This window comes from Lepisma saccharinum, chromosome 5 (assembly GCF_977018435.1).
Source record: "Lepisma saccharinum chromosome 5, izLepSacc3.1, whole genome shotgun sequence".
Lineage (NCBI taxonomy): Eukaryota > Metazoa > Arthropoda > Insecta > Zygentoma > Lepismatidae > Lepisma > Lepisma saccharinum.
In genome coordinates, this window is record NC_139233.1 from 17,004,008 (window position 1) to 17,023,171 (window position 19,164).

A 19,164-nucleotide genomic window follows, 5' to 3' on the forward strand; every position below is an offset into this window, starting at 1 on the left:
ATGTTTAAAAAATACCCACATGGACAAAGTAAATACTCAGTGGAAGATTCATTTCTCTATCACCATTTGTACAAAAATTATGTATGGGTCGTTCCACGTGAAATCACCCAATTGAATGACAAAAAGTTGCTTCATAGTCATGGATATGCTTCATATCTTATTTTACTGATAGATACTTGCTCTATCTATTAAATTAGGCACACACAGGAGATGTACTGCGTAGATTTTCAGCAAAAAATGCAGGCTCAACCAGGACTCGGACCGGGTCTCTGGCAATTCATTGCTCTACCACTAAGCTACCGAGTCGGCCTAGCTTCGCCTGATTTTTCGCTGGTGCTGTATTACATGTGTCTCTGCGAGTGCTCCTGCAACAAGATCTGTTGCCTTTGAAACAGTATAGATGTCGACGGTGCCTGTCTCCTCCCAGCAAAAAGATGTCAATCGATTAAATTAGGCACACATGACAAATATGTAATATTAAACTTGTTGAACAAATATTTTGAAAGTTACGAATTTTTGAAAATTTGAAGATTTTCAAAAATTGGGTGGATGAACAAACACACCATGTGACACAAAACATGTCATATCTCGGAAACTATGTGGAGTATTTTGACAATTGAGGTATTGTTGGAGAGGAGAAGGACAGTCCTAACAGAAAATCAATATATTAGCGCTCTTACCTACTCAGAAAGTAGAAAAATCTTTAAATAAAGTACAAGGTAGAATCAAAAAGTAAGGTAACAAGTTCTTTCCACAGAAACCTTTATGTCGTGGTTGCCTAAACTGTGACAGGGTATACATGACACTGCACACTAACATTCCACATAGTCACCATATTTGTCTAAGCACGTATTCCAGCAGGTGACCAATGCATGAATGGCACGAGTGAAGAAATCAGTGTCAAGGTTGTCCAACCAGGTTTTCACTGCATCCTGTGCCTCTTGCACTGTGTTGAAGCGTCGTCCTCGAAGATGCTTCTTCATTGGTCCGAACAGATGGAAATCACTGGGTGCAAGATCAGGGCTGTATGCGGGGTGTTCCAAAATCTCCCAGTGGAAACGTGTGACATGGTCACGGGTGAGCTGCGCTGTGTGAGGTCGAGCGTTGTCGTGTAACAACAATACACCCTCCCTGAGTGCTCCAGGTCGTTTCCGACGTATGGCCTCTCTCAATCTGTTCAATGTCTGGCAGTAGGTCACAGCATTGACAGTGGTACTACATGGAAGGAATTCCAGGTGAATCACACCAAGGGGGTCCCAAAAGATCATGGCCATTGTTTTCCTTGCACATGTTACTGTTTTAAACTTTTTGGATGGGGGCGATGATGGATGTTTCCACATCATGGAGGAACGTTTGGATTACGGTGTCCACAATGGCACAGGTGTCTCATCACCCGTAATGATGCGATACAGAAATGACGACCCTTCTTGTCGATAACAGATCAGGTGGTTCAGACTCATGCCCATTCGTCTGCCTTTGTCATAATCAGTGAGATTTCTTGGTACCCAATGTGCACACACTTTGCGGTAGCCAAGCGTGTTGTGCACAATACTGTGCACAGAACCATACGAAATGTTCAGTGCATCTGCAATGTGTGACAAGTGTGATTCGCCTATCCTCCCTAATCATTCCCTCCACCTGACAAATGTTCTGCCACTTCGCTGATCATCATTAATGTCAGTCCTACCATTTCCAAACTCCTTACACCAACACCACACTTGTTTCCTGGATAACACGTTGTTTCCATACACCTCCACAAGTTCCCGATGGATCTCGGCTGGTTTCTTCCCCTCCGCATGCAAAAACCCGATCACACTTCGCACTTCCACATTTGACCATGTTTCCAGTAACCCTGCCATCTTCGAACTGCGATTCTCTGCAACTGTGTCACTGTGCTGCTCTCTAGCGGTCACCAGGGATACTATCCATCAATACCTACAACACACAAAGAAAAACAGTTACTAGCATATTGTTGTACATTTTCAGGGCACTTGTTACCTTACTTTTTGATTCTACCTTGTAATATGTTGTGTTTGATAGCGAGCCCCAGGTTTTACCACAATGAAAATTGTTACACAGCATAATCAATATATATCAAACATAATATTAATAAAATAGAAAGGTAATATTTTTCACAGTAAAAATATCAGAGGTTTCAAAATAGGGTATGTGAACCAAATGTCCACTGGCATACAGCTATATTTTTGACAAATGGCACTAAAGCACTCACAAAATACCACTAATATGAGTACACATAATATTGTTAGAAATGTTGAATAAGTGGGAGAAGCATTACTATGAGGTTCATCCACTTTTAGTTCATAGAAATTGTACTAAGACCAGAATGCATATGGGTCAGTCCATATGTTCCAGCACTGGTTGCTTGATCACTTTTAAAATTGTCAATATTTTTGTTGTTTTAACACACATGCAGGGGTAGTTCGAAGGACGCATTATTTTTTTCTAAAACTTGACTGTTCAAAAATGCTTGCAATTTTTATTTTGTTTCCACCCAATTTCTGAAAATCTTCAAATTTTCAAAAATTCGTAACTTTCAAAATATTTGTTGGACAAGTCTAATATTGCATATTTGTTATATTGGACCAAGTATTTATCAGTACAAAAAATATGAAACAAATCCACGACTATGAAGGAACCTGCTCTGGGCGATTTTCCATGGAATGACCTGTATGTTCAAAGTCTCGGTTGCATGACTTATTGGACACCCTGTAGAAGAAATGGCAAGTATGTGTATTTTGGCTGCTATATCATGTAAAATTATTTAGCTAATTTGAAAATATGACATTACAAACCTTTAAACTCTTAACACTGGAAGTGAAATCGGTTACCTGTAATTGGTAAAAAGCCAAAATTTCTGGGTTTTTCTAAAATCAACAGGCTCTTTATTGAGGAAAAAAACAACCATTCATTCAAAAAAGCCAGCTTTTTTACAACTATAGTCATAGCACACTGTGCTAACAACTTGGCTAAATACACACACAGTGCACCAGATGCCGCTTTGGTCAAGATCAACGCCAGTTACTTTTGTTTCAGAAAAACAACAATTTATATCTGTCTAAAACAATATTACTGATGTTTCTGCAACATATCATCTCATGTGTTGTTTTTTTCTTTTTACATCCAGAGTGCAGCCAACCTGAAAACCATTATGAAATGAGAGTGAGTAAGAATGTAGCATCAGGTGTTAAGCTAGTACATTTACACATGCTCATTTTCTATATTAATATTTTAACAATAAGAAGCACCCAATTGTTAACTCCTATACCCATAATGCCTACACAGTGAACTCTCTTTAATTTGAACTCCAAGAGGACACAAACGTTTGAATTACAGGTTACTTTAAAAAGTAAGTTCTAATTAAAGAGAGAGCACTGTACTAATTTGCAAACACGATTCTTTTAAGTCTAATATTGATGTATTTCACATAAATATTACAAAAATATAATTTATAATAATAATAATGGATGATGACAAAAAATTCTAAGTGAAATTACTGTTAAGTGATACAATTACCTTTAAAACTGTTCATCTTTCATCAAAAAATTTAATATTATGCAGCAAATACTTGGTATCAGAGGTAACATGCTTTTCCTGTTTCACCCTACACAGCCAGCCTAAAGATAAATATACCAGCTCCATATTACAATATATTTAATTTTCCTGCAGGGTCGAGGGGCGACCCAGGGTAAGGCAAAGTGAACATATAACCTCTCCCTTGCCAAGACCGCAGTGTGTGTTCGATGAACACATCCTTCTCGAGGTGACCCTGATTTCGCTAAACACTGTAGATCTAGACTGGGAAGTCGATAAAAATCCCTGAAGAATGGCAGCAGCCTCTTCAGTACTGGCCTAGAGTTGATGACGACATTAGTCCTAAAGAGTCTAGAACCAGACAGTCACAGGCGGAGTTGGAGCAACAGAATGGCTGTGACACTGCGAGGGAGTAAACCCTTCATTCGGCTACTCACCGTAGGGCTAATAACCCACGTGGCGTCGAAATTCATTTTATTCAGAGAAAACATAAGGTAGAAGCCGGACAGATGAAATGGAAACGACAAGGCAAGAAAAGGAAAATTATTATTGGAACATGGAATATAACCTCTCTGACAGGAAAATAATGTGAGATAATAGAAGAAATGGAAAAATACAAGATTAAAATCTTAGGCATAAGCGAGACCAAAAGGAAAGGATCAGGAGATGCTGATGAATAAGGGATATACCTTAATATTCTCAGGAGTAGATAGGAAAGCAAGAGCAAACGAAGGTGTAGGTATAATATTTGAAGAAGAATGTACAAAGAAAATAGTAAATTGGGAACCAATTACATCAAGAATAATAAGAGTAGATATGGAAATGGAGGAGAAGATATAATTTATTCAGATCTATGCACCTACAGAGGATGCAAATGAATGTGAAAAAAATATTTTCTATGTCAACCTACAGGATACTATAAATAAGGCTAAGGACTTTGCTAGACATGTGATCATCATGGGAGACTGGAATGCCAGAATTGGAAATGAATCAGAGAAGGGGAACGAGTGTATGAGAAAGCATACAGCAGAAACAGTGAAAAATAGCAATGGAGAGAGAATGATTGAATATTGTATAGACAATAATTTACTTATAGGAAATACATTTTTTCCACATAAAATAACATTTGTAGCAGAAAGGAGAAGAGCAAGAAGTGCAATAGATTATTTCACTTACACAGAAAATACAAGGTGTGCAATACAAGATATTAGAGTGTATAGAAGTGCAGAACTAAGCACTGAGCATAAATTACTAATAATGAAAACAAGATTTCAGGAACCTAAACAAATACAAAAAGTACACAAAAATTAAAATAGGAGAACTAAGGACAGAATGCAAGCAAAAGGAATTTAATAGGCAAGTGAAGGAAGAGTTGAACAAAAGAGAGAGAGAGAGCTAAGTATCCAGAACCAAGATAAAGAATAATTAGAAGAAAGATGGAATATTTAATATTGATTAAAACAGCTACAGAAGTTTGTGGCTTAACAACTGTAGATCAAAAGAAAAGATCAAGATGGTGGAATAACTTGGTTAAAGAAATCGTTAAAAGGAAGAAACAAGCATAGAAGAGGTACATGGAAAATAAAACAGAGGAGAAATGGAATGAGTATGTTCAGAGGAGATATGAAGCAAAAGAAGCAGTCCGACAAGCAAAGATAGAATCATGGGAAGAGTTTGGGTTAGAAATAGAGAAAAACTATCAAGGGAATAGTTGAAAGTTCTGGCAGACAGTAAAAGCAATGAAAGGAAAATATGGGAAGAGAATAAGAAACATAGGAAGATGAATCAGGAAAGATCCAAACAGAAACTGAAGATATATTGAAGACATGGAGTAAGTATTATGAAAATACATTTAGAGATGAAAATGGGACGATGAATGAAGAAGATGCTACAGAGAGTGCAAATGTAGAAGAGGATGGAAGAGATGAAATAAAAATGCAAGAAGTGGAGGATGCCATAAAGAGAGTGAAATTCGGAAAAGCAGCAGGAGCAGACGGAGTATACCCAGAACTAATAAAGATGGGAGGAAAGAAAGTTGTACAATGGTTGTGGAAGATTTGTAATGAAGCATGGAAGAGAATTAAAATACCCAAAGATTGGGAAAGAAACATGATTATACCTATCCACAAAAAGGGTAGCACTGTAAAATGTGAAAACTACAGAGCAATCTGTCTATCTTCAGTAGCTCTAAAAATATACACAAGAATCTTAGAAAGAAGGCTAAGAGATGAAGTAGAGGAGGAGTTAGAAGAAGAACAAGCAGCTTTCAGAAGAGGAAGACAAACGCAAGATCACATTTCTACACTACGACAAGCCATAGATAAATTTCTTAGCAGAGGAAAAGAACTGTTTGTAGCCTTTCTGGATTTAAAGGGAGTCTTTGATACAGTACCACGACAGCAACTATGGTCAGCGTTACAGAAAATAGGAGCCTCAGAAAAGTTAGTAAGAAGAATACAAAGTGTCTACAAGACAGGTAAAGGAATAGTGAAAATAGGAGGTGAGAAATCAAAAGAATTTAACATGAACAAAGCAGTTAAACAAGGAGATAGCCTCAGCCCCTTACTATTTATAATACTAATGGATCAAATACATAAACAAAGTAGAAGAAGAACACGAAAATGTAAGGTTGGAAATAGGACACTGAAACCAGTCTATGTACAATCACTTCTGTATGTTGATGACATAGCATTAATAACATCCACAAAACAGGAACTACAAAATACAGTAATAGAATGGGCCAGTTCAATACAAGATAGAGAAATGATAGTGAACCCAAAGAAGAGTAAAGTAATGCATATATCAAAGCATGGAAATGAAGAGAGATTGGAAATAAAATGGCAAGGAGAACAGCTAGAACAAGTGAACAGATATGAATATTTGGGAACAATAACAACAGCCGACGGAAAAGTAGAAGAAGAAATAAATAGCAGGGTTCAAAAAACAAAGAAAATATATTACCAAATTAGTAATACAATAGTAGGGAAAAAGGAGATACAAGAAAATACTAAATTAAGGATTTACAAAACCATAATTATACCAACAATGCTCTATGGAATAGAACGATTAACACTCCAAAATAAGAATAAAATAGATTAAGAGCAACAGAGATGAAATATCTCAGAAGAGTTGTAGGAAAAACCAGACGAGATAGAATCAGGAACACTAAAATCAGGGAACAGCTACAAGTAGAATCAATTGAAGAGATAATAGAGAAAAGAACACTGGGCTGGTATGGCCATGTCATGAGAATGGGAGAAGAAAGAAAACCGAAACAAGTAATGGAAGCGAGACCAGAAGGAAGGAGAGGAAGAGCAAGACCTCGGATAGAATGGGAACAATACCTGTCGGAGATGGTTACTAAAAGAGGAAAGGCACTAATGGAAGTTAAGAGAATGGCACAAGATAGGAAGAGTTTTAGCAGATGGCTGAAGGACCCTGACGCCTAACAGCACGAAGGGGAAGAAGAAGTAAGTAATTTTCCTGCTTGCACACAGTAATATAAGAAATAATTTATCTGAGGAAGGTAAATGATACAAATATCAGTGAGTAATATGTAACAATTCTATTTCTACCAATAGCATTCAAAGCATAGGGATTTTACAAATAGTAACCCACCCCCCCACATAGTTAAAAAAAAAAAAAGAGTTGCAACAAGTGGGGCAGGGCATTTCCCTTCATTTCTTCCTTAACCCTAGAACACTATTCTGTTTCCAGCTTTAAAATGAAGTAGGTGTGGCCAATAAGTAGGGAGACAAATTTATGGTAAATAAAAACTGAGGAGAGTGGTAAATAAAATGTTAGATCAGCGGTATATACCAGCGGTGGAAAAAAAATGGCACACACTTTTTCGTTATGAGAGGAAACAACATACAAAAGAGCTATAAATTGATAAACTACTTCATTTTTATATGCTGTACACATACACAAGTACTTAGAGCTGTCCAACCAAAAAGAAAACATCAACACAAAATCACTTCATTTCTAAATTGCATATCTCAAGTGATTTATTCATTGTTAAGGATATCCTTGTTGCCCAACAAATAAAATAATCACTCCTGCACATACACAAACACATGTTGAAAATCACATGATAATAAACAAAATTCATTCATGACTGAACACAAATGACACCATTGTTTCCCTTAATGTGCGGGAACAGACTAATCTTATCGCTGCTACAGCTAGCAAGTTCAATGAAACTGGAAGTTAAGTAGACATTCGGGGGAAGAAAGGAATGCAGCTTAACAGGGAGCAAAGTTTTCGAACTGAGATTATGTGCATGGGAAATCCCAATTTGCAGCATCTTCCTGATGTGATCGAAGATAATACGTTCGTCAGCTGCAAGTGGTAGGAAACTTTACGCAAACGTTTCGTTACAAATCGTGCACAACCTCGATTGCCGGTTTTGCGTGTTTTCTACTTAATTTGATGATATTTCACGGATATTTCGCAAAAAAGCAATCATTTCGTGGAAAAGCACACATTTCGCATTACTTCGCGAATAAAACTCATGTATATTTCATCATTGGGGGTGTAGTTACGTGCAGAATGTTCAAAATTGCATATTTTTCTCACATTTCGCGAACCGCGAAAATTGGGACAAGCGTGGCGGGCGGCGCTGACAGAGATGCCGACATTTGCGCCTGTAATGCCTGCTTATTTTTATGGACATATGAAGACATTTATATAAATATTGCAAAACGAGCACTAACCTGTGTTATAACACACAAAAGTTCTTCTGTAATTCATCCAAGTTCTGCCCTTATATACACACAAATAAATATGCTTTAGAAACGATGTTAAGAGCCACAGATAATAAAACATTTTAATCATAGTTTTGACAAGTAACGTCCTGCTTAAGTTTATATCCTTGAAAGAGTTTTGTGTCGATGGAGATCGTTTGGAGGTTTCGAATGTGCAACACTGCATCAAGATTACGCTGCAGACGAAACCGTTAAAAGTCAATGGTTTTCGTGAGCTTCCTTGTAATCCGAAATCTCCAAGCTCGAGTTTTTTGTTCCTTCGCGACTAGATGAAGACAGAGCTGTGAATATAGTGGGGAGCAGATGTAAACCAAGAGCATGTTAATTTCCTACTGTGCGCAAGAGTGTTATTCTTGGTTACTTGCCGTTACTTGTTTGTGTTATTGCAGTGTGTATGTGTGTTGTGTCAGTGAGACGATTGGAATGCCAGCCACAAGGTTCACGTTAGAACAAAGAATTTTTATGTATGACACTTACGTGAAAACAGACTCGTGTCGAAACGTGTGTAGGCAATTTGTACAGAAATTTCCAAGCATTTCACCTCCACATAGAGATACGTTTAGACATCTTGTAGTTAAATTACAAGAAACTGGATCGTTAAATTTTAAAACATCTAAGCAAAAACGACTGATTCTAACCGAAGGAAAGCTCGATGAAATTGGTGCAGCGGTAGAACGTTCTCCAAACAAACCTCTACGCTGTGTTTCACAGGAGACGGGCGTGTCAAAATCATCAGCACATACAGCCACTTAGCTACTAAAATTAAAACCATACTCTTATAACACAGGTTAGTGCTAGTTTTGCAATATTTATATAAATGTCTGCCAGCTAGCCGTTGTGGCGGAGTGGTTATCACTGTGCCCTACGACACCAGGAGTCCCAAGTTTGAATCTTGGCCTAGGCATGAATGTTCTTTGTGAGTGTTATTTCATCAATTTCACCATGTCATCACTCATCCTCATCCTTGCGATTAGCCAAGTGTGGCAGAAATGCGAAGTAAAATAAACCAAATGAATCATGCAATAATTTAACCAGCGTAGACAAACTCATATCAATGAAAAAAAAAACATCCACTTTCCTGCTGACGGCAGCAAGTCCAAAATCGGCTAAAATGTGCCATCCGAGTTTGTTTGGCTGAATTTCCTTGCGGACCGCATAAATGTTTGTTTTTAAGACACCTGTTCAGAAGTTAATGATTCAACATAATAGGCACTGAAATTTTGGTATCACCACTTATTCAAGGTATCAAATGTAAATGTTTTGTAACGCTTGCTGTTGAAGCCACATCAACATTCAATGATACTTACAACCTATAAACACTACGCAAATTCTCGAGAACCACTACACGGCAACGGAGCGGAGGGAAGGTTTTGCAGGGTTGAGGGGAGGAAAGCTATAAATAGCCGTGTGCTTGAGGGTAACAGTGTTTCGGAAGATTCTTGACCATGAGAAGTAGTGTCTCCAACTATGTTATTTTTTCCCTTATGAATTGGATACAACAAATGTGAAAGTCTTATTACGTACACGCGTGTTGAAACATTAATAAAACTTTGTAGTTGCGAAGTTGGCTATATTGCAATTAGATATGATAACAGCTTTGGAATATTACCGAATTGTAACGATGTTTCTATAAAGGTCGGGTAGCAACACTGAATGGCCCAGTTTGCCCATCTGTAACGCCAAAAGCTTGTCCCCCCGCCCTCTACAAATTCCTTCTTGGAAGCAGTTGCCAGTGTATGCATGTGGCATTTTTCTTTGACAAGCTGGGGGAATTCAGGTTCCTGAAATCTGAGCATGTTTTATGTGGGAAATAAAGTAAAGGAAGCGTAGGTGGATCATTTAATAAATGCTACAGTAACATTCCGTACGATTTTAAGCATCACTGGTTGTATTTGCACCAAGCACTTTGGCTCTCTCAAAGATTTTCCTACAACCTTTTGCAGTGTGTTGATTTTACCTTCTAGATAAAACGCATGAAGTTGAAAGTAGTGTGTGAGTGTTTGTGGTATATACATCAACACGAGTGTAATCTAGAGATTCCCATGTCAGTCACTGTCAGTCTAAATCATGTTTTCTGATTCTGTCTAGTCCGGTGTTTCAAGATTAGACTTTACTTAATATTGCGAATTTGCAACACTGCACAACACAGAGTGACGGACAAGTAGCGGGAATTTAGTTAATTTGAATGAGTTAATGTCACCGTAGGTGCTTTACTAAAGAATGGTTATGAATTCATAAGCAAGGAAAAGGCTAGTAAATGCTTTGAACAGCATACAATGCTGTGTATTACTCTAGTTTCAAGACTGCATTGAATGGACTATATCAGGGTGCAAAAGGTCTGCAGAGGGACTACTGCCAGAATCCACCAATAGGGCTGCACTGGCTTTCTCTAGAACACGTGCTTTTGTTTACATACACTTCGTAGTGGAAAAAATGGACTTCAGTGTATGTAAAATTTATGTGTGCCCTTAATTCCCTTCCCTATCCCCCACTTCTCACCTACTTACCCCACCACCTAACAGTGCTTTGAAGAGTCTGTAATACGTAAGGCAGCACTATGGTAAGGAGGTTGAAAGCACTGATCGTCTTCATTTTTATTGATATGTTGTGCACTGTATGTCAATTTTATGTAGCTCTAGTAAAATGAGAAAAATCTTTCACCCTAATTTTGACATTTGTAAATTCAACTTGGATAGTTAGAATTTGACAAAAAAAAGTTTATAAGTATGCAGTATTTTCTTTTAAGACTTTAAAATTACATCTGTTCCTTATTTACAGTGTTATGAATATTATTATTGTTTGTTCTTCATTGTTTGAACTTTTTGCCTTCATTCTTAAAGTACGTACAGCAGGCGCGTGCCCAGGATTTTCGTAAGGTTTGATTGATTGATTTAGTTTATTTTACTTCGCGTTTTGTGCCTCTTGGCTAATTTGCGAAGATGGGGATGAGTGATGAAATGATGAAATGGATGAAAATGGACATTCACAAACAACCATACCCGACCGGGATTCGAACCCGGGACCCTTGGCGTCGCAGTGCGATGTGCTAACCACTCGGCCACAGGGTCGGGCGATTTTCGTAAGGGGGAGGGGTTATGAATCCAACACATTTTCCAGTTCATAGGTCAAATTTCTTGTAATAAATTTGATAATTAATATACTTTGCTTTTACCCCAAGGAACGCAATCAATGTATTTGGTATGGATGCTTCATGTTTTTATTTTTTAAGTCACACTTGTGATAAGAAGAAAAGCATCATATAAAAGCACCTGCTTGAATATTTTCAATTATTAATATTTTATATTTAATTGCTCAAATATAATTCTCAAACAAAAAATATGTACACTCAACATTGTAAAGAGATTAAGACTACTTGATGTCTTAAAGACAGTAATAAATAAGGTACCACAGTTGAACAATTAAAATTCTTAATTTAGGCATCGAGGTTTCTGTGCGAGTTCTGACAATATATCCAAGTGAATGTTCAGAGCAGCTAACCCATTTAATCTTTTTTCGCAAATGGTATTTCGAAGATAGGTCTTTAACCGCCTCAAAGTTGAGAATAATTTCTCATTTGATGTTGTTACCGGGATTGTACATAATATGCGCAAACGTGTGTTTACCCAGGGAAATATTACTTCACTGCATATATCAAATTTTTCAAGAGCATTTACTGGACGTGTTTGCATTTCTGCAAGATGACAATACCACAGTTACATTTCAGTGGGAGCGTCGTCGCCTTGTAATCAAGATGTCCCTGGTTCGATAACCGGTGGAGGCTCATAGTGGTTCGGATCTCACTTTAAACTTTACGATTAGCCTTACTGTGCATAAAGTGGACTTAAAAAATCAATTCAATCAACATTGTTACTTGTTGTGGAGATGATTTTGCTAAATATTGTGTATGTACATTTTTGGCATTGCATTATTATATTATTGGTCAAAACATTTGTTTGACAGTCGCCAAACAAATATGAACCCCTTCAGTAATTAACAATTTCTACTACAGTGTCATTAATGTGTCATATTCATTTTCATATTAGGTCTATGGAGAGGAATTTTGAATGTTGTTAATGTTATGGAACTGAGAAACCAACTGTTGAAGGGGCCACTCCCCTCCCCCTCCGAAGCCCAGCACCGCATTGCAGGATCTGTCACTGAGCCCGACAAAATCTTGCCAGAAATGGAAATTCCTAGCCGAAAAGGGAGGGGATATTCGATCGCCTTTGGAGATACGAGGGGGTACATCCTTGTATGGATCAACATGGAGACAATACAGTAGGTGGAGGATGCTCAATATGCAAATTATTCTAATTGGGGGTATGCTTTCTGAAACTTTCTTAACTGGAGGCAGCATCCCCTACTTCGACCACTGATGCCAGAAAAGGTGCTTTCAGAAAATGAATTTATTACTGCACACACATATTGCTTATTGTATTTGTTGCGTTTGTACAAGAGAAATATTCAGAAGATTTATAAGGAATATTTACAGTTCATAGAATACCTACCTAGTCTATCCCGTGTCATAATACAAATTTTATCCCTTTCCTACAAAATAATAAAACTGTCCATGGCAACCATGATTTAATAATGTGGTTACATACATATATAGCAGCACCAAGGTTTCTGGGACCTCGGAAAATACGTGAACCACAGGCTTCCCCGTGGCTTTAGTGCCACTGCTCCGACACCAGGGTTTCAAATGCCTTGGTGGATCTATAGGATAGGTAATATCGTTTTTCGAGGGTTCGTGAACAAAACAAAAAGTAAAATGTTTTACACAGGGTATCAAACCCAGGACCTCTTTGATTACACCACCATCGGTGAGGCCCCTTGAGGAAACTTGTTCATCTTCATGTTCTCTCGCCCTGTGAAAGTTTATTGGTGATACAGGGTGACATCCTACACACGTCTTCCAGACATACACACGCGGCACCCCCCTCCCCTGCACACACACGTTTGTATGCTTACAGCACATGCTGTGCCCTCCCAGAAAGAAAATCTAAATATGCCTATGGATTAGAGGTCTGCACGGGCCTAAATTGTAAGGCCCGAGTCCGGCCCGGCCCGAGGAAATTAAACCCGAACCCGACCCGAGTCCGATAATAAGTAAACATGAGCCCGGCCCGAGCCCGAAAACATAATTAAAATTACTTTCCAATTCAGCATTTGAAAAAAAAATGGGCACTGTTGTACTTCGTGCTCCTATTCTCATTCTCGAAGTAAACCATAATTTCAATAATTAAAAATTATTTTTCGATGACAATATTCGCTAACAAAATAGCCACGAGGCCCGGGCCCGAGCCGAGCCCGAGAAGTTCTGGTTATTTATGGCCCGAGTCCGGCCCGCGGATATGGATATATCTGCTATCAAATAATGAACGTCACCTCGACAGTTCCTTGACATAATTTTGCAAGAAGGTTTCCAATATAGTCTGTTATGCCTTCTTGTTGAATATCACAGTCTGAAAGTTCGCACGTTTCACTTGCAATTCGGATGGAATTCCTCTGAACTTCAATCGAACTTTTTCTGAGGTTCTATTTGTGGAATGTGAAGCTTCAACTTCCATTTTTTGTTTCTTTTGGAAATAATCTAATAATGTATTTCTCCTCTTTTCTCTATCCATCTTTAGTTCCACGTCAAAAATCTATTACACACGCAGAAACGTAACACACAAAACAACCACTTCGACTTGCTACCTTGCAGACTGCAACTCGCTACAACCTCAGTGAACACCAGGACTTGTGACAAAGATACCGGGCGAGTGTTTTGGTTCCGGGAAGTGGAATGTCTGAACCATGCATCCAGCTTGGTCCAGCTCAAATTATGTCACCAGTGTTGACAGCAACCAGTAGTGTCAGTGTCAGTAGTGTTGGCAACTGCTAAATTATTTACGCAGAAATTCAAGTGACATCTTTCACAAATTTTACAAGAAAATTCAATAAACTGAAGGCTGGAAATTGGTTGAGGGAAAAAAAATATCTAATTTGTAAAGAGCACAAGAGTAAATCGTATAATTGTTTTTATTTTGTTTATGAAACTGACTGGGCCAGTTGGGCTATATAACGCATCCCTCACCCCCTCCCGGCATGCTATTGTACAAAACTTCGCTTGCCTCCTTCGTAAAACCATGCTTCGCTACTGCCTGCAACAATTATTATTATTATTATAATTATTGATATTTTGATATGCATCCAGGTGCGAGATAAGATTTTGACTTACTTTGCCTACTAATTGTAGTGATTCAAATCTCACAGAACTTTGCTCTGTTGGCATAAATGGTATAAGAAGGAAAAAGAAAGAAAAGGGAAGTTAGCAGCACTGTCGTAACAGGAAAGGGAGGGTCATTATCCTAAGAGGGTCATCCTGGGTGAAAGAAAGGGGAGGAGGGATTCCTTCAGTTCACATTCCAAGGGTTACGGCTCTTTTCTTGACCATACTGAGAAGGAAATTCTCCTTCATTTTCAGTGACTAAGGAATGAACGAATGCCTGTGCATTACTGTTACTCAACTCCAATATTAGTATCAAAAGTAATTGAAGAAGCAAAAATACATTTCTCATTGACAAATGTAAACATTTTACAATATTGGCGATTTGGTACTCAAACACATTTATTAAATAAAATTTATTTCACTTTTGCTTTGAATTTTTTTAAATGACGAAACCAATGGGGGTTAACCCCCACCAACCCCCCCCCCCCCTGGGCACGCCACTGACGTACAGGCTTGTCAATCAAGATTTTCTTTTTAAATATTCTGTTTAATAAAACCATGTCTACACATTTTAAAATAAAAAATAAGACTACAAAGGAAAATAAAAATAATAGTAATTTTGTAATGTAGAGATTTTGTTTAACATCAATTATTTCATGTACGTAAAATTTACGTAGCGCTAATTACACCGTAATAATGGAACACCAGTGTTCTAGGGTTAACAGTTATAGCTTCAATAATTGGCAATATTTTCTTTGCCTACATTGACAGTTCAACTTGAAGTGAATACCCCGTTGTACGAAGGATTTCATGAAGTATATGTATGAAGGTTCATGATGGAATTTAGAAGACACGAACAACTTACTTACTAAAACAGGAGAGAAGTTAAAATGTTGCTGCTAAGTTGCTGTTAAGTGAACATGCACTAAAAGTGGTTTTCTACAACATACAGAAACTGAAAAGGCACTGCTTTGGAGCAAATTCTCAAACCTTACATATATGAAGGGTACAGGGGAAAAAAGATGAATGTCACAAAATCACAAAAATTGATATTTTGCCTCCTTGATATTAAAGGCAGTCCACACTAACAGTTAAAATGTCAAAACAGGCTAAAAGTGCTGAGACACACATATTTAATGAAGGTTTAAAAAAACGTATGCAGGGGAAAAATGATAGATGTCCTAGGCTTACAAGGCATTTTTGGCTTTACATGGTATCAGTTAAAGGCGTGTACAGACAATTCAGTCTAAACTAGCACTGACAGGTTCTGTTGGTAAAGATGAGCGTGGGAAGCATAAAACTAGACCAAACAAATTAAAACAGGAAACTCTGAATGCCATATACTCTCACATAAAATCCCTTGGAAGCAGGAGATCTCATTATAGCCTTCATGACAGTGAACGTGTTTATCTACCAGAAGAATTGAACATAAAAAAGCTCCATGCCATGTATAAGGAAAAAACCCACGAACCCTGTATCATATGAAACATATCGTCATCTCTTCAAAACAAAATTCAACATTGCTTTTGGTTATCCACGGACAGATACGTGCAGCACATGCGATGAATTCAAAGTCAATAAACAAACTAACTCATCAGTTCACGAAGAGAAACTTCAATTACACGCACAGTTGCAAGACCTCAACACTCAACAAGAGCTCCATTTGCGAAGGGCAGATTCTTTCTTTACAAGGAAACGCCAAGCACGTCTCTCAAGTCAGAAGATGACTTCACGTGAGGCAGTATGTTTTGACTTTCAAAAGAATTTGAAGTTACCCAATATTAGTACCAATGATGTATATTATAAGAGACAGTTGTCATTTTTTCTATTTAATGTTCATGTTCTTTCTACTAAAAAGCATTTTATTCCATTTGGGTATTTCACAAAGCATTCATATTCTTTACTAAATTATTTTACAATTCAAATGACATTCATCTTTCTTTGCTTTTTTTTCTGTGCGAATAATGGACATTCATCATTTTTCACCTGCAAAATGTGCATTAAGAACGAATTTAGTCAAAAATGTGTTCTTCGTGTTTACATTATTAGACAAACTGCTATATCATTAGTTAAACAATATAATTCTTCGGATTATGTAAAAATTTCATACAGTGCTAAACCATATTGTAGATGTAAGAGCTTTTCAAACATTAAAATTCATTTAACTCCATTCGAGTTTCTTATGACATTCGTCTTTTTTCCCCTGTACCCTTCATATGTAAAAATAAATATTACCCATGCAAAATATAACAGATAAACAATTACAGAATATGTGGAAATAAACTGCAAATATACTGTTGAGGTTGTTTTCATATTTTTTTCATTATTTCAAGTACATTTTACCTATTATCTTTTTGATAAATTTGTTCCTGCTGTTTAAAATATTATTTTATTAATATTATCATTAATTGTAATGATAAGAAAACCCAAAGTTACTTGTTTAAACTGCAGGTTTTTATTCTTTAATTTAATCTTTAGGACACCCTGAGGAAATATTTGGCAACAGGTTCAAAATGTTGCAATTAGTAAAGGAATAGTAAATTGCAATAGTGGCTTATGCTTTGTTTAACATATGGAAGCTGAGGTTCAGAACATGTACCAAGTGTATATGTATGCAGAACTTGTAGAATTCCAACAAGTCATAAGGTGCCACATATTAACTTTAACTCATAAAAATTTATGTACAGCAATTTCAATGTTGTAAAATATAACTTCAACTTACATGATGAACTTTCACTTCTAGATGATTCCTAGAAGCCCCTTTTCTTTGATCTTCTTTCGCTCCGTATCCTGTTTTTCTAAATATGAAATGCCCACATTTATACTCTCTGCTATGTCAGTTTTAAGTCTGGAAGATTGCTGCGCCCTTGTAAGAGACGGTCCGAAGTATTCAAATGTAGCTGGGGGTGGAATTTCTGTTCCTCTTCTCCTTTTTTCTTTCTTCCTAGTTTCATCATCACTATTGTCTGAATCAAGTTCATCCACAAAAATTTTACAGTTCTCTTCACCTGTGACACTGGAATTTGTTGGTTTCCAATTAACAGAATAGTCTCTGCCAATTTGTTTATTGGAGAAGTTGATTTTCGACATACAAACTCCTGCAGGTCCTTCATTTTGCTTCCACGTTGACATTTTTTGTGGAATATCTGGTTTCTCACTTCCATATACATGGTCAGAAAAAGTATCTAAAATTTTTGTTGTTACTGTATGCCTATTTGCACTTTCAGTTTGGTAAAACAAAGGTGGAGCAAATTCTGCTTGCCTTTCACTTCGTTTCTTATCAACCCATTCATCTTGGCTCATAACATTTCGCACTCCTTTCTTTCCTATATCCCATGGCCTAACATGATTTTTCCTCTTCATACTTTGCAGATCAGAATTTGAATTTTCTTCTGATAAACTTTCCAACGAAACCTTTTCCTCAACTTCTTGGGTGAAATTCTCTTCAAGAACTTCTACCTCTTCTTCTGGTGGTAGACCTAACCTTGCCCTTTTTCTTGCTCTCGCTGCTTTTAACCTAGCATCAAGTTGCTGGCGTCTTTTCTGTTTTAAAGCTTCAGCTGCAACTTGTTTTGTCTCAGTTTCTTTGCTACGTTGTGTTAGTTCCTCCTGTTGCTTTTTTCGTGTTTCTTCTTCTTTAGAGAAAGCATAGTATGCTACTCCATGACTCCGAACTTCATCAAACAAAACATCTTGATAGTGTATGTCCGACTTTTTTCGTAGTTCTTCTTCATCTTGTTCCCACTTTTGACGCATTTGTTCTCTCTTCATATCACTTGAAATCAAGGTCATCTCAAGTGTATTATCTTTGTCATGTGATACAGAATCCACAAGAATTTCTGCAGAATCCATGGTACTTGCTTCACCTTTTTTTCCAAGTGCTTGTGCCAAATCTGCATCTTTACCCTTCAAATAGAGTAAGTCTTTCTTCATGCAGCTTCTTGATCTACCTAGACAGTCAATATAATCTACCCACTCATCTTCATCACATTCACTTTCATCTTCATCTTGGTTTGCAGAATTCTTTGAGTCAACTTCAGACGTTTTCTGGCTGAAGTCTACAAGGAACCTACTGTCAGTTTCAACATCATTACACCCACTCGCAAGTTTGTCATATAGTTTGGCCTTAGATTCCAAAGCACTTTTCGATCTTTCTAATTCCTTGTTTTCTTCCTGTTTATCTTCGACATCTCGGCTAGCCCTTTCTGTTACACCAGCGTTAGTTTTATTCAATATTGACGATATTCCTGATCGAGAAGCAGGACGAGAAACAGCCTGTCCGGATTTTAGTAGGCGAAACTCTTCGTGTTTTCTCGCAAGTTCTGCTTTCAGACTCAATATGGATGATCCACTAATGTCTATCCTATTTGTAAAACTCATACTTGATACAATTTCCTATAAACTATTCACAACAAAATCGAACATTTACGTCTCCTAAAAAAAATACATTTGTAGTTGATAGCGATGGTGAGAGTGTAGGGAATGATTTAATTATTTCATTTCGGAACCAACAGAGACAAATGGACTTGGCCACGATGTGCAAACGAAATGGGCTATTAGGGGTGTGCAAGAAGGAATTTTTGGGTGGGGACGGGAAATTTTTTAAATGCCGACATTTGGGACAAGAAAATC

General features: G+C 37.4%; 2 protein-coding genes across 4 annotated transcripts; one reads left to right on the plus strand and one right to left on the minus strand.

The window, feature by feature from the left end:
• Positions 1-1,843: 1,843 nt before the first annotated feature.
• Positions 1,844-19,000, minus strand: LOC145987677 (coiled-coil domain-containing protein 174). 3 transcript variants are annotated; one of them, XM_083122212.1, is made up of 2 exons: positions 17,255-19,000; positions 1,844-1,935 (listed from the first exon to the last, which is right to left on the minus strand). In XM_083122212.1, exon 1 carries the CDS (start codon positions 18,910-18,912, stop codon positions 17,272-17,274), a length of 1,641 nt encoding a protein of 546 aa, XP_082978338.1. In that variant the 5' UTR covers positions 18,913-19,000; the 3' UTR covers positions 1,844-1,935; positions 17,255-17,271. The 3 variants fall into 3 exon arrangements, with proteins under 3 accessions (XP_082978338.1, XP_082978339.1, XP_082978337.1); XM_083122213.1 differs by lacking the exon at positions 1,844-1,935 and adding an exon at positions 2,711-2,727; XM_083122211.1 differs by lacking the exon at positions 1,844-1,935 and adding an exon at positions 2,861-3,157.
• LOC145987583 (uncharacterized) lies at positions 5,425-7,147 on the plus strand. Its single transcript, XM_083121931.1, has 3 exons — positions 5,425-5,589; positions 5,686-6,028; positions 7,134-7,147. Exons 1-3 carry the CDS (start codon positions 5,425-5,427, stop codon positions 7,145-7,147), a joined length of 522 nt encoding a protein of 173 aa, XP_082978057.1.
• Positions 19,001-19,164: the final 164 nt, after the last annotated feature.

What these genes read in the sequence shown, in the direction of transcription:
- LOC145987583 (XM_083121931.1), top strand. Translation starts at nt 5,425, where the DNA reads ATGAATGAAGAAGATGCTACAGAGAGTGCAAATGTAGAAGAGGATGGA. An exon ending in AGATGGGAGGAAAGAAAGTT is followed by an intron (nt 5,590 to 5,685) that starts GTACAATGGTTG and finishes ATCCACAAAAAG; the next exon opens with GGTAGCACTGTAAAATGTGA.
- LOC145987677 (XM_083122212.1), bottom strand. Translation starts at nt 18,912, where the DNA reads ATGAGTTTTACAAATAGGATAGACATTAGTGGATCATCCATATTGAGT.